The 13,921-nt window shown below is 37.2% G+C and overlaps 1 protein-coding gene across 1 annotated transcript in view; it reads left to right on the top strand.

Annotated features, from left to right (window-relative positions):
* The window catches only part of KLHL13 (kelch like family member 13), a 191,883-nt gene that overhangs the window by 176,577 nt on the left and 1,385 nt on the right, over window positions 1-13,921 (top strand). Inside the window, exons 6-7 of the mRNA XM_042782199.1 lie at window positions 2,260-3,055; window positions 11,834-11,947. Of these exons, the coding sequence (XP_042638133.1) occupies window positions 2,260-3,055; window positions 11,834-11,947 (910 nt within the window). The remainder of the gene's footprint in view (window positions 1-2,259; window positions 3,056-11,833; window positions 11,948-13,921) is intronic.

Genomic DNA, 13,921 nt, shown 5'->3' with positions numbered 1-13,921 from the left:
GCTGGCACACGACCGGGCAGTGTTTCATTCTTCTGTGTGTAGGGTCACTATGAGTCAGAGATGACTCCGTGCCACCTAATAACAACAGACTAAATAAATGTTTGTGGATCTGCTATCTAAGGTATTTTTAAGAATCATGACTGAGAAATGGATTGAAATGAACCATAATAAAATTATCCTGTACTTTTCCAAAACTGGCTTATCATTAGTCCATCCTTATTGGTTTGCTTATATTGTTAACTGTTTTTCTATCTTTTGAATCTTTACTTTTTATGTGCTGTGATTAATTTCTGTAGGTTTGATGACATGTGCTTGATAAAATTAATTTCCTGTTACATATTTTCCTCATCTGAGTCTCATTTTAAAATTAATAAGCTTCTAGAAATTTACTGTATTAGTTTGAAAGGTAGGCTATTTTTAGTTGCATTTATCATTGTATATTTGATTTTCTGTTGTTATTACTCATAGTTATTTGCTACATTCCCACAGTGTGGTAGCTGTTGTACATGAGCTATAGAGAATATCTAGTCCTCCTTGTATCAAGAAGATGGCGATTCAGATGGTCATGAAATATTATTCTCTAGCAGTTCTTAATACAAGAAAATGCACTGCTGTTGAGTTGGATCCAACTCATAGCGACCCCTCCTTGGGTTTCCAAGACAGTATCACTACAGAAGTAGATTGCCCAGTCTTCCTTCCGAGGAGTGGCTGGTGGGTTTGAACCACCAGCCTTCTAGTTAGCTGTCAAATGCCTTAGGCACTACGCCACTAGAGAGTAGGCAGCTATCTGTATTGACTACGTGAATTGTCAAGATCTTTTCTAGTCCTCTGAATCTGTTTGTGTGCGTACTGGTGTATAACATATACTTCGGGTATTATAAGTGTCTTTAAATAAAAGGTAGGCTTTATTATACTGTTATTTAAGTAATTATTTTTCTTGTTGGGTGAAATTGAAGAGAGAAAAGAGGAAGGAATTAAATACCTTGATTCCTAAAGTATAAAGTATAAAGATTTGTTCTAGTCTGTAATCGTGGCTTATTTCACATGCTATAAACTGAGTTCTTTTGTGTTAAAGTTATAGTTTGTAACTATCAAGTATAATAAGCAATTAGAAAGATATTTTGATGATGTTCATAAAGCAAATCAGCTGTGTAAAAGAGTTGAAATATTTTTTGAGTAATAAATCAGTGAAAATAGCTCTGTGTGTGTTAATCTTAGAGCTTTCTTTGCTAGTATATCTTAACTAAACTTTTATATTACACAGAGACGTAATGTTTTTGTCTCCCTTGAGCTTTTCAATAGAAGGATCATAGAAGGATTAGTCAATCTTCTTTTAACCATACGCTAATCTGTTAGTAATACAATTGCATTGAGGGAAGTTTGTGTGACAAAAATGCATTTGAGTCCTTTGCCTATAACCTTTCTCTGTGTCTATACTCACACATACTGACATTTTTCTGGCAGGCATGTTTTTGTGATTAATTCCTTGTGTTATATTTGTTGTTGTTGTTGCTATGTGCCATCGAGTTGGACCCGACTCATACGACTCCTCCTTGGGTTTCCGAGGCTGTATCACTATGGAAGTAGATTGCCCAGCCTTCCTTCTGAGGAGTGGCTGGTGGGTTTGAACCGCCAGCCTTCTGGTAAGCAGCCAAATGCCTGAGGCGCTATGCTACCAGAGCTCCCTATGTTATACTTACTGAGGTTAAATTGTTATTTTCACTTTTAACCAATCAGTTATTAAAGTATTGAAAAGAGATCTCGTTGAAGAAGGGGCTCTCTATAGTGTCTCTCCTCTACCTTAACCCACTGCCTTTGTGTCAGTTCTGACTCATAACAATCGTATAGGACACAGTAGAACTGCCCCATAAGGTTTCCAAGGTTGTAAATCTTTACGGCAACAGACTCTCTCACTCCTGCAGAGCTGCTGGTGGGTTCGAATGACCAACCTTTGAGCTAGCAGCCAAGTGCCTAAGCACTGTACCACCAGGGCTTCTGGTATAATTGAATACGAAAAAAAAAAAAAAAAAAAAAAAACCTCACTGCCTTTGAGTCAACTTCAACTCACAGTGACTGCCATTGGGTTTCTGAGGCTATAAATCTTTAAGGAAGTAGATCGCCCCATCTTCCTTCCACAGAGTAGCTGATGGGTTTGAACCGCTGACCTTCTGATTATAACTGTCTATTTTCCCAAAATTTCTATCTCGCTGGAGTGTCACGAAAATGTGGGGTTTTAATTCTTTGTTATTGGCTTACTAGGTCACTTTAGACAATTGTGTTGAAGTTGGGCGGATTGCCAACACCTACAATCTGACAGAAGTGGATAAATACGTAAATAATTTTGTCCTAAAGAATTTTCCTGCATTGCTGAGCACTGGGGAGTTCTTGAAACTCCCCTTCGAGCGTCTTGCCTTTGTGCTTTCCAGTAATAGCCTTAAGCATTGCACTGAACTTGAGCTCTTTAAGGCTACCTGTCGCTGGCTACGCCTGGAAGAGCCTCGAATGGACTTTGCTGCAAAATTAATGAAGAACATACGATTTCCACTGATGACGCCACAGGAACTTATTAATTATGTGCAAACCGTGGATTTCATGAGAACTGACAATACTTGTGTGAATCTGCTTTTGGAAGCCAGTAACTACCAAATGATGCCATATATGCAGCCAGTGATGCAGTCAGACAGGACTGCCATTCGGTCTGACACCACTCATCTGGTTACGCTAGGAGGAGTGCTAAGGCAGCAGCTGGTTGTCAGCAAAGAATTGCGCATATATGACGAAAAGGCCCACGAGTGGAAATCGTTAGCCCCCATGGATGCCCCAAGGTACCAGCATGGCATTGCCGTCATTGGAAATTTTCTCTATGTCGTTGGTGGACAGAGTAATTACGACACAAAAGGGAAAACAGCAGTCGATACAGTCTTCAGATTTGATCCTCGATACAATAAATGGATGCAAGTTGCATCTTTAAATGAAAAGCGCACCTTCTTCCACCTAAGTGCCCTCAAAGGATATCTGTATGCAGTTGGCGGGCGAAATGCAGCTGGCGAACTGCGTAAGTATGTGCATATATTTTAAGCATAGAAATGGATTTCTTTACACAGAAATTCTTGTCAAGTCATTAAACAAGCATTTCTGTAAAATTAAAGACAGAAAATGTAGCTAAGATTTCATTTTTTAAACTACTTTTCTTAGAAAGTTTCAGAGGCCATTTGTATGCCTTATCTGGGCATATATTGTTGGCCAGGGTTCAAATGATATACATAAATCCGTACTTTGTAGAATATGTTATTTGGGAAGGATATATGGTTTTCATCTTGAAGGTACAACTGAACAAGTATATTTAACTAATTTAAATTCTTACAGAAATTTGGGCAAAAATTGGCATATTTCCTCATTTTCCATTTTTAAAAGCCCCACGTGATAGTCTACCAAACAGGTTAAAATCCTCCATTATAGAGGATGGACTGTCGTTTCTTCTTGTACATAGTCCATTACCTGTCAGAAGGTACACAGTGAGAGATTTCCTTTGTAGATTAAGTGTACAAAGTTCAGTATTATCCAAAGTTTATTTACTCTGAGTTTTATAATTTGTTACTATGAAGTTTAAAAATCTTTCTCTCTTGATGAAATATCAAACCATTTTCTTTGCTGTCAATTGATTTCATTAGCTTTATTTGATGGTCACTTTATGTCTTCCTAATCTAAGATTGGTCCCTAGTACAATTTAACATAGCAATACTTTGGCTATATAAATTAACACTAACTACAAGGTGCCATTTTGTTATTTTAGATAAAATGAAGTCAAGAAGACCACATCTTGTATTATGACATTTATCTATCATTACCATCATTATTTGGCCTTTTCTTTCTTTTGTTCTTCTTCTCTTTTGTCTCTCTTCTTTTATCTCCGTTGTTAATAGAATCCTGCTGTTGTTAGCTGCCATTGAGTTGGTCATAACAACCCTCTGTACAACAGAACGAAACGCTGCCCGGTCTCCTGCTCCAGCCTCACAATCCTTGCTATACTTGAGTCCATCACTGCAGCAACTGTGTCAATCCATCTCATTGAGGGTCTTCCCCTTTTTCTCTGACCCTCTGCTTTACCAGGCATGATATCCTTCTCCAGGGGAATGGTCCCTTCTGACAAGATGGCCAAAGTAGGTGACATGAAGTCTGACCATTCTCACTTCAAAGGAGCATTCCAGCTGCATTTCTTCCAGGACAAATTTGTTCGTTTTTCTGGCAGCCCTGGGTACTTTCAGTATTCCTGGTAGTCAACCAGTATTGTAGGCTCCATAGTGGTGGAGAAGTTTAAAATATTGATATTTCTGGCTAATTTCAGAGTGATTCTAAGGATCTTTTTTCTCAATATTCTAAGAAAAATATATAATTAAATGGATTAGAGACAGAGACCAAGCTATTCATTGAGGAGAAAAAATACATTCCAATTTATAAAGCCCTTTCTTGTTAGGGCCATGGTACTAATGTTACTGATCTTTCCTACTTATAATTTTTTCCCCTTTCTTGTTAAAGTGGAGTTTTATCTACAATAAGACTGTCCAGATTGTTGGACTGAGTGGCATGATCATGAACTACATCTCACTCTAACTGCCGTCAAGTTGGTTCCGACTCATAGCAACCCCTTCTTGGGTTTCTGGGGTGGTATCTCTATGGAAGTAGATTGCCCAGTCTTCCTTCCGATGAGCTATATAGTTTCTCATTTTATTAATCAGACTTCTGAAAGCATTTGAGGCATGAGTCCCCATAGGATGGAATTGTCATTTCAGGTTTCCTTACTCAAACCTCACATTGTATTTTCATATTATTTTACTGTTGTCAATTTATGGTGTCTGGAAATTTCCAGACAATGCAAGTAGTGACTTCAAGGTAGTTATTAGAAAAACAGCTTGTATAAAATTATCCTTAAAACTTCTGTTACAATTTGAGGTCATTACCCCAGCAGTCAGTGTTCATTTTGTAATTCCTTTTCTCAAAGGAAATAGCTTGCTTGCTTATTTTTATCACCCTTGATAATATGCAGCTACTATCTTTTCAATATCCTTCCTAGTTCTAATTCTTAATTAAAGGGACTTATTTTTCTGGGAGTTTATAATCTTCTGGCCAAGGAGAGTCGTGATATAAAACCCAGAAGGTAGAGGCTTCATTTTTGTGACCCATCCCCATCTCCTGTTATACCCAATGGGAGCAAGAAGTAAAGTGCCCCATTGGGCAGGTGACTCACGCATATGCTTCCTTGCTCACGACCTTCAGAAACCACCTCCTCTATCTCTGATTGAAAACAGGTTTCTGTGTTTCATTTTGAAAGTGAAAAGATACAAGAGAATCAGGCTTTTAGTGAGCTATGCTTAAATTCATATTAACCATGTGATTATATTTAGGTTTTCAAAAACATAAGCCCCCAAAGTTTAACCTAGAGATTATGATTTTTTTAAAAATTCTCTCCCTAGATGGCAAATACAGGGTGGTTTTATGCATTTTTCACAAGTGCATGTATGATTGTAATATAGGCAAAAATACTGCATACCAAGAAACAACTCTAATTTCATTGAAAGATTAATAGTTTGATGTTTCTTTTTCTTTGAAATAATTACCTATAAATCTTTAAATAATGATGCTTTTGTCAAAAATGATTGCTTCTTTTAAAATCAGCACACCCAGCCAATTCATTCTGTTCTAAATATTTTAAGTTAAAACATATTGGAAGTTTTAAAAAAAAATCATGTAGCTGACTTATTAAGTATAGTCAAATCAAGAACCCTGATTCAAGGAGTCTTACACCAAAGAGAGTCATACCACAAAACCAAGAAGATGCTTCATTTTTCTGACCTGCCCCACCTCCTTCTCTGTTATAGCCAAGTGAGAGCAAGAAGTAGTCTAAGTACCCTATCTTGTCACATTCTTTCATCAACTATTGTTACTCTAGCAGAACTTAAAGATTTATTTGCCCTGTCTACCAGAAGGCTGGCGGTTCAAACCCATCAGCAACTCCTCAGAAAGAAGGTTGGGCAATCTACTTCTGTAGTGATACCGCCTGGGAAACCCAAGGAGGGGTTGCTATGAGTCAAGTCTGACTCGATGTCACATAACAACAACAACAACAACAACAACAACAACCTCTTGAGAGAATAATATCAATGAGTTCTTCTGAATGGTATCCATTTATAATGTTTCTCTTTGTATAAATAAGAAAATAATTTGTTTCAGTTGCCCTTTCCATTGTTTTTGGGCCCACTGACTTTGCAGAACACCAGATTCTAGTTCTAAATAAACTCTTGCTTGTAATTCTGAATGTTCCAACCAGAGGCTGAGTTTTTTTCTAACTCTTCCTCTGCTCCACAGACATCCCATTTTCTCCATATGTAGTGTGTTGGGAGACTTCCTTTTTTTTTTTTTTTTTTCTGACACATCTGTTATAATAAATTAACATTCACATCTCTAATGATTATGTTAACATATTCATATTCCTGTATAAATAGAGAAGGGGATAGCAGTGGGTCACTGGGAAAGAGGATTGATGGGAAAATCATTTAACAATTTAACAAGTTCACCAGTACTTGCACATCCGTCATTGTTTATACACACAGTAAGCATTGACTCGAGAGTGCCTAACGATAACAACATCTATAATACAAAAAGAAAACAGTGAGAGCATTTTCATGACATATTAATGTCTTTGCCCTTTTAAAATGCTTTAATGGAGTGTATGTTTTGTTAGGTGCCATCAGGTTGGTCCTGACTCATAGCGACCCTGTGTACAACAGAACGAAGCAATGCCTGGTCCTGCACCAGCCTCACAATCTTGCCAAGCTTGAGCCCATAGTTACAGCCACTGTGGCATTCCATCTCCTCGAGGGCCCTCCCCTTTTTCACTGGCCTTCTGCTTCACCCAACATGATATCCTTCTGCAGGGACTAGTCCCTTATGGCAACATGGCCAAAGTACGAGAGAGAAAGTCTGCCGTTCTCACTTCTAAGGAGCATTCTAGCTGTACTTCCTCTGAACAGATGTGTTCATTCTTCTAACAGTCCATGGTGCATTCAGTATTCTTCATTAACACCACAACTCAAAAGCATCAACTCTTCTTCAGTCTTCCTCATTCATTGTCCAGCTCTCACATGCATATGAGGAGATTGAAAATACCATGGCTTGGGTGAGGTGCACCTCAGTTTTCAAAGAGACATCTTTGCTTTTTAACACTTCAAAGAGGTTTTTTACAGCAGATTTGCCCAGTGCAATTTGATGCTTGATGTCTTGACTGCTGCTTCATGGCTGTTGATTGTGGATCCAAATAAAACAAAATCCTTGACAACTTCAATCTTTTCTCCATTCATCGTAATGCTGCTTATTGGTCCAGTTGTGAGGATTTTTGTTTTCTTTATGTGGAAGTGCAATCCATACTGAAGGCTGTAGTCTCTGATCTTCATCAAGTCATCTTCACTTTCATCAATAAAAGTTGTGTTATCTGCATATCACAGGTTGTTAGTGAGTCTTCCTTCAATATTGATGCCAGATTCTTCTTCATATCATCCAGCTTCTTGGATTATTTGCTCAGCATACAGATTGAATAAATATGGAGAAAGGCTATACCCCAGACAACACCTTTCCTGATTTTAAGCCATGCAATGTCCCCTTGTTCTGTTCATTATTAATGGAGTTTATAGATCTAAGGGAAAAAAAAATTAAGTTCATAGTACACCAAAAAGAGACTAGTGTGTGTATGAGCCTGGATTTTTGTTGGAGATATAATTCCTTGGAAATGTGACATTCCTTTGACACTTACAGGGGAACTAGGGGAAACATAGGCTAGCTGTCACTTAAGTGAAAAAGGAGTCAGTTATTTCTGGCATCTTTCAAAGTTGTCATATAAGACATCGATCTTCCATTGAGGTTTTCTATATTGAAGAGGAATGTGACAGCTCAGATATCTTTCATTTCAGTAACTCAAGCTTTCAAATAATGAAACAACTTATAGAAAATGTACTCAATTTTTTTTTCAAATAAATGTATAATAAAATTACTGAAAATTGTCAAATGCCTTATTATCCCTTAATGGATTTGGGCATTTGTTTGATAAAGCAGTCCATCACCAATTAGCACTCTAGGATCCTGAAGTCAACCCCCATGTATGGCAATCATAATTGTTCCAAATGGTTTTCTTCACGCCTGGTCTCTTTCCTCAAAAGAGGAAGATCTCAAAGATCAAGAAAGTTCCACATTGTCCTTTGGAGCTCATTCTAGAATCCAGTAGAATCACATGGGAAGATAAGAACCTCGGGTGAGATATGAAATAACCAACCTGAGTGTAACTCTTACATCAGAGCGCTTTTTTACTAAACAGGCACCAGACTACTGAAATTGATTTTCTGGATTAGGAAACACTTTCTGTAAAGGCCTGGAAAGTAAATGTTTTCAACTTTGCAGGCCATATCATCTCTGTCACAACTACTCAAATCTGGCATTGCAGTGCAAACATAGCTGTAAACAATTAATAAAAATAGGTGTCATTATGTTCCAATAAAGCTTTATTTATGGACAATGAAGTTTGAACTTCACATGTCACATAATCTTCTTCTTTTGATTTTTTCCGATGCTTTAAAAATGTGAAAAAACCATTGTTATCTCTTAGCTTGTAGACCATACAAATACAGGTAGTGGACTGGTTTTGGCACACAGATTATAGCTTGCTGACCACGATCTATATTTTCCTAGTTGTCTCATTTCTGTATCTCATAGACTATGATGGCGCCACTTCTTTGGGGGCTCTAACTCTGCCTTGTGTCAAACCTTGCCTCCAAAAAGTTGTTGACATTTACCTATATTTGACTATCTTGTAAACATGGAGAATAGAAATAAGAGCTTATATATATGTGTGTGTGTGTGTGTGTGTGTGTGTTGTTGTTGTTATGTGCCGTCAAGTCGGGCCCGACTCATAGCGGCCCCTCCTTGGTTTTCCGAGGCAGTATCACTATGGAAATAGAGTGCACCATCTTCCTTCTGAGGAGTGGCTGGTGGGTTTGAACCACCAGCCTTCTGGTTAGCAGTCAAGTGCCTTAGCCACTATGCTACCAGAGCTCCTAACTGTAAAATAGTAACAGTATCCTCACCTTCAGGAGCTTTCCTAGCATAGTGGCTAAGGCACTTGACTGCTAACCAGAAGGCTGGTGGTTCAAACCCCCCAGCCACTCCTCGGAAGGAAGATGGGGCGCTCTATTTCCATAGTGATACTGCCTCGGAAAACCAAGGAGAAGTCGCTATGAGTCGGGTCCGACTTGACGGCACATAACAACAACAACAACATAATTAAATACATTCAATTCCGAAACTGAATAATATCTATTTTACTAATAACAATAGCAGTTCTACATAGAGAACGTTTAAAGGTTGACAATAAAGATAAAGGGATTGGAAAAGCTAATGGAGATGGATTATTTAATTGGAAGAAGAAAAGTTCAGGGATGACTATTATATAGTTTTTACGGTTATTGGTGGTTGATAGCCCTCTTGCACTGAGGGGCTCCAAATGAGAGAGTCTAGATTGATTCTTAGAAACCCTATTATGGAAAAAAATGCAATTAACTCACTGACAGAGTAACATTATTATCTTTCTACATAGGAAAAATATTGTTAATCATGAAGAGTGATTAGCTATTCAACTTCTAGCTCCACTATAAAAAGGATAAGAGGAAATTAATTGAAATTGCCTCAGAACAGATTGAATTAGACATAAGGTAGGATTGCTACACTCTAGAAATTTTAAAGTTTAAGGCAAAATCCTGCATAAAGAAAAGTATAGAACTATAGTGAAATCTTTTATTGGCATCAAGGTGATGAAGAAGATGATCTCTGGAAGCTTTTTAAACCCCTTTTCTGATAGGAGGTGTGATTTTAGACACCTCTATTGTATTAGATAAAAATCTTCCCACTAATTACTTTTCTGATGCCAAGTCCCAATCAATATGCTAGGTCCTCCATAAGTGAAGAGAGAGATAATGTACATTCAGTAAATTTTTGCCAGTCAATTGTGTGAAAGTCATGCTAAAGGCAAATGGAAATGAATATTAAAGAAGACATCCAGTTCTTGGAAATAGTTAAAAACGGTCTTTGGAGCATGAAGCAGTTCTAGCTTGTCATTAATTGTGGAAACAGACTTTATTTGGGCAAAAGATTTTGCAAGATCCTGTACTTGATGGGAGGGTTAGAAGAAACAAAGTTAGGTAAGCTTTAGGCCTAAAATAATGAATAACGCTAACAAGAGAGTTCATCAAAATGACAATAGTGAGAGCCTTTGGGATTCAAAACTCAAGTAAATGGAAAAGGAAATCAATAGAGCAGTATGAGATGTGGTCTAATATGGCCGCGGTTCTGGGAGAAAGAAGTATTTTGCATAGTGTAATTGATGAAATAAAATTATTGACTAGAGCAAAAAATAAACCTCTCTCTTTTTCTCTCTTGTCTTCCTTGTGGTCATTTATTTTTTTTAAAATAGGAAATCTTGTTTAAAGGATGTCTCATCAGTTAGGATTGTGTTTGACAGCAAGTAGCCAAAACCTTATTCCAGTGGATTGTTCAGATAGCCCCATTCAGTAGACTTTTGCTTATGTGTCATTGGCTGAAAATTTATATGGTCAACCTTGACTATAAGGGAGCCTACTAATTAGAATTTTGATTTTTAATTTGGCACGTTGCTTCCCTGTGCAGCGTTGTGCTGTTAGTAAGAGCAAAAGCAGAGTTGGGAAAGGTGAGAAATTGGGTTAGCAACTGGCAGTGTTTACAAGATATAGAGGAGTATACTTTTGAAGTCGGTCTAGACTTTGTGCTTTTGACTGTTGTTGTTATGTGCCGATGAGTTGGACCCGACTCATAGCTATCCCTCCTTGGGTTTCCGAGGCAGTATCACTACAGAAGTAGATTGCCCCATCTTCCTTCCGAGGAGTGGCTGGTGGGTTTGAACTGCCAGCCTTCTGGTTAGCACTCAAGTGCCTTAGCCACTATGCTACCAGAGCTTCCGTGCTTATGACTAGAGACCTCTTAACAGTTCTTTATCTTTTCTACTTTTAAAAAAAGGATTGCATTTTTCATCTACCTAGACTGTCCTTGTTCTGTTATTGAGGTTATAGCAGATTAAATTAAAGATATTTAAGTAAGTTGAGGTCACTTCTCCAAAAACTTTATATTTGGCTGCTAGTCATCTTCAGTGCTACTGGCTGCAATATAGTGGGTGTATACAAATTATTGGCTTTCATGTATAAAAGTATAAATGTGGGGAAATGATTATCAGTGTCCATTTTGTAGTCTGAATATGAAATGAGGCAATAGTCTTATCTCTCTTCAAAACATAAACCAGGTAGTGAGCATACTTTCAGTCTCTAGTCAATTTAAAATTTAGCTTCAATATATACCAATGTATGTTTCTATGTGGTGTGTCAACAGGGGCAGTCGAGGATTGAGGTATTTTTCCTTCCTCATAATTTTTTTCCTCATCATTCTCACATTTTTAAAGCCAAATATAAAATGACAAATTATAAAGATTTAGCAAGATGTTAGAAGAAAATAAATTCCACAGACTTCTTCAATGACAGAAATGTGTTATATTATTACATTATTTCTAGTCTAATGTAACATTTATTATGGTTCATATTATTAATGTAGTCTTAACAATTGCTACAAGATCACCCTTAAATAATTTCTGATACATGAATAGATATGTTTAAGTTCTTTGGATGTTGTTATTGTTTCATTTAAAAGGAAAAATAGCTAATTGTACAATTGTAGATTGAAAATAATTTCCTTTTTTTTTTTTAAATAACAGCTACAGTGGAATGCTATAATCCAAGAACCAATGAATGGACATATGTTGCCAAAATGAGTGAGCCGCATTATGGACATGCTGGGACTGTGTATGGAGGAGTAATGTATATTTCAGGTAAAGTTATCATGTGGGTACAATTAATATAAAATATGTAAGATATTAATTATATGGGCATCTTTCCATGTAGTTATAATAGTAAGAATCCAGAAAAGGAAATGATCCAGATGTAATTGATGTTGAGTTTAGAAGTTTAGAAGATATTTTTATATGACATTTGCATATGTATGCCTTTGACATTCTACAAATTCATAAGACTAGCAGCAAATCAATCCTGATGCAAATGTATAATTAGTAACTGAAAGGTTTCTCAAATTGTTGTCCTTTCTCCATACTCCATATTAACCACCATTCATATTCACTACAGCAACAAGTAATCCGTTTATTCAAAATTGAGCTGTACTGTGAGAAATTATGTTATTACATGACACACAAGTTCTGTTGCTGTTGCTAGATGACACACACACCCTTCCTGATTTTAAGCTACGCAGTAGCCCCTTGTTCTGTTTGAACCACTGCCTCTTGGTCTATGTACAGGCTCCTCATGAACGCAATTAAATGTCTTGGAATTACATAAGTTCTGTGCATAAAAACATGCTTTTGGTGTACATAGTAATGTTCATTCTCTCATTTCAGTGCAACCCATAGTATGGATGTTTTCCTTATCCTTAGCCTTTTAATGGAGGTTCTACTATGATGTCTTTGAGTAAATAATTCCCTGCTGATTACTTGCATTGTGGCAACATGCAGATATATATTTCCACTCAAAAAATCTGAAATGGCTGCAGTGTACTCACTATGCCTCAGTACTTTTATTCTCAAATCATCCTTGGGTAAAATTTAGAAAGGAGTCTTATTTTAATGGAATGATCACGTCTGGTATTAAAAATTTACTTTGTTAAGCAGATTCTTACATTTGGGCACTTTAACAGTTTACCTTTTACAATTCGTTCCCCTTTTTAAAGGCCTGGTAGTGCCAGGCCAGCATTTCCGTTATTTGAGAACAAAGGTATTGAGATGATGGTTGGGGTCTAAACACTGCCTTATGAAATCTGTAATCAAGAAGGATCTGGGAAAAGCCTATAGTGTGTGATTGACAGGATTCTGGGGCCAAATTCATGAACAACTGCAGGACAGATTATACTAAAAGAGCCATCCAGGAGCTCATACACTCCACTAATTAATGATTTACTCCATCTACCTATTTTATGTTTGTAGCTGCTAGACCATTATAATGAGAGCTCCAAATCCTTGGTGGGAAAAAAAATCACATCCAAATTGCCTTAATGATCATTTGGCATCACTAATTCATATTGCCTGAATGACTTTTTCAATCAAGAGTAGGATAGGAACCATAGTTAATTCTCAAATAATACAACACTGTTTGGCTTTATGGGAATTTAATAGAGTAGAGAAATAATATTAAAAAGAACAAGGAAACAGCGATTGCCATCTGGCCACAGGATGATAGAACTTTGAATGATACGCTGAAGATTAACTTCGTCTTTCCCTTGTCTGCAGAACAGTCTGATACTTTCATTATAGAGACAGAGTTACATGATCCAGCAATACACTTTATAGGTAACATGGGCTCAATAGACCAGCCATGCATGCACTGCTACACATACAGGATCTCACACGTATCTAGCATTCCACTTCTTTAGCTCTTCAAATGAACATTCTGGTGGCAAGATAGCATTACCCGCCCTTACCCTACCCACCAAAAACTCTACCTGAACAAAACAATTATGGATATGTTTATGTTTGTCCATTTGCACAGCGTTTTCAAAGCATTTTTTATTTATCTCACTTCATAATCTCAATCCTAATGGGATAACTAGAGGAGAAACTCTTACTTATCATGTAAGGAAATGGACACCTAGAAGTACCCTAACCCAGGACTCAGCATCCAGGCACTGCCCACTCACAAGCTAGGAATAAATGGTTCATTTTAGTTGGGATTTACTGTAGACCCAACTCTAAAATATGTTGTCATTCAGTAAATTTCATGGATCTCCATTTAAGAAAGTA

Source organism: Orycteropus afer, unplaced genomic scaffold (assembly GCF_000298275.1).
Source record: "Orycteropus afer afer isolate SDZICR_OR568_19922 unplaced genomic scaffold, OryAfe1.0 scaffold00259, whole genome shotgun sequence".
Lineage (NCBI taxonomy): Eukaryota > Metazoa > Chordata > Mammalia > Tubulidentata > Orycteropodidae > Orycteropus > Orycteropus afer.
Note: the sequence above shows the minus strand (reverse complement) of the source record. Positions and strands in the feature narration are given on the sequence as shown.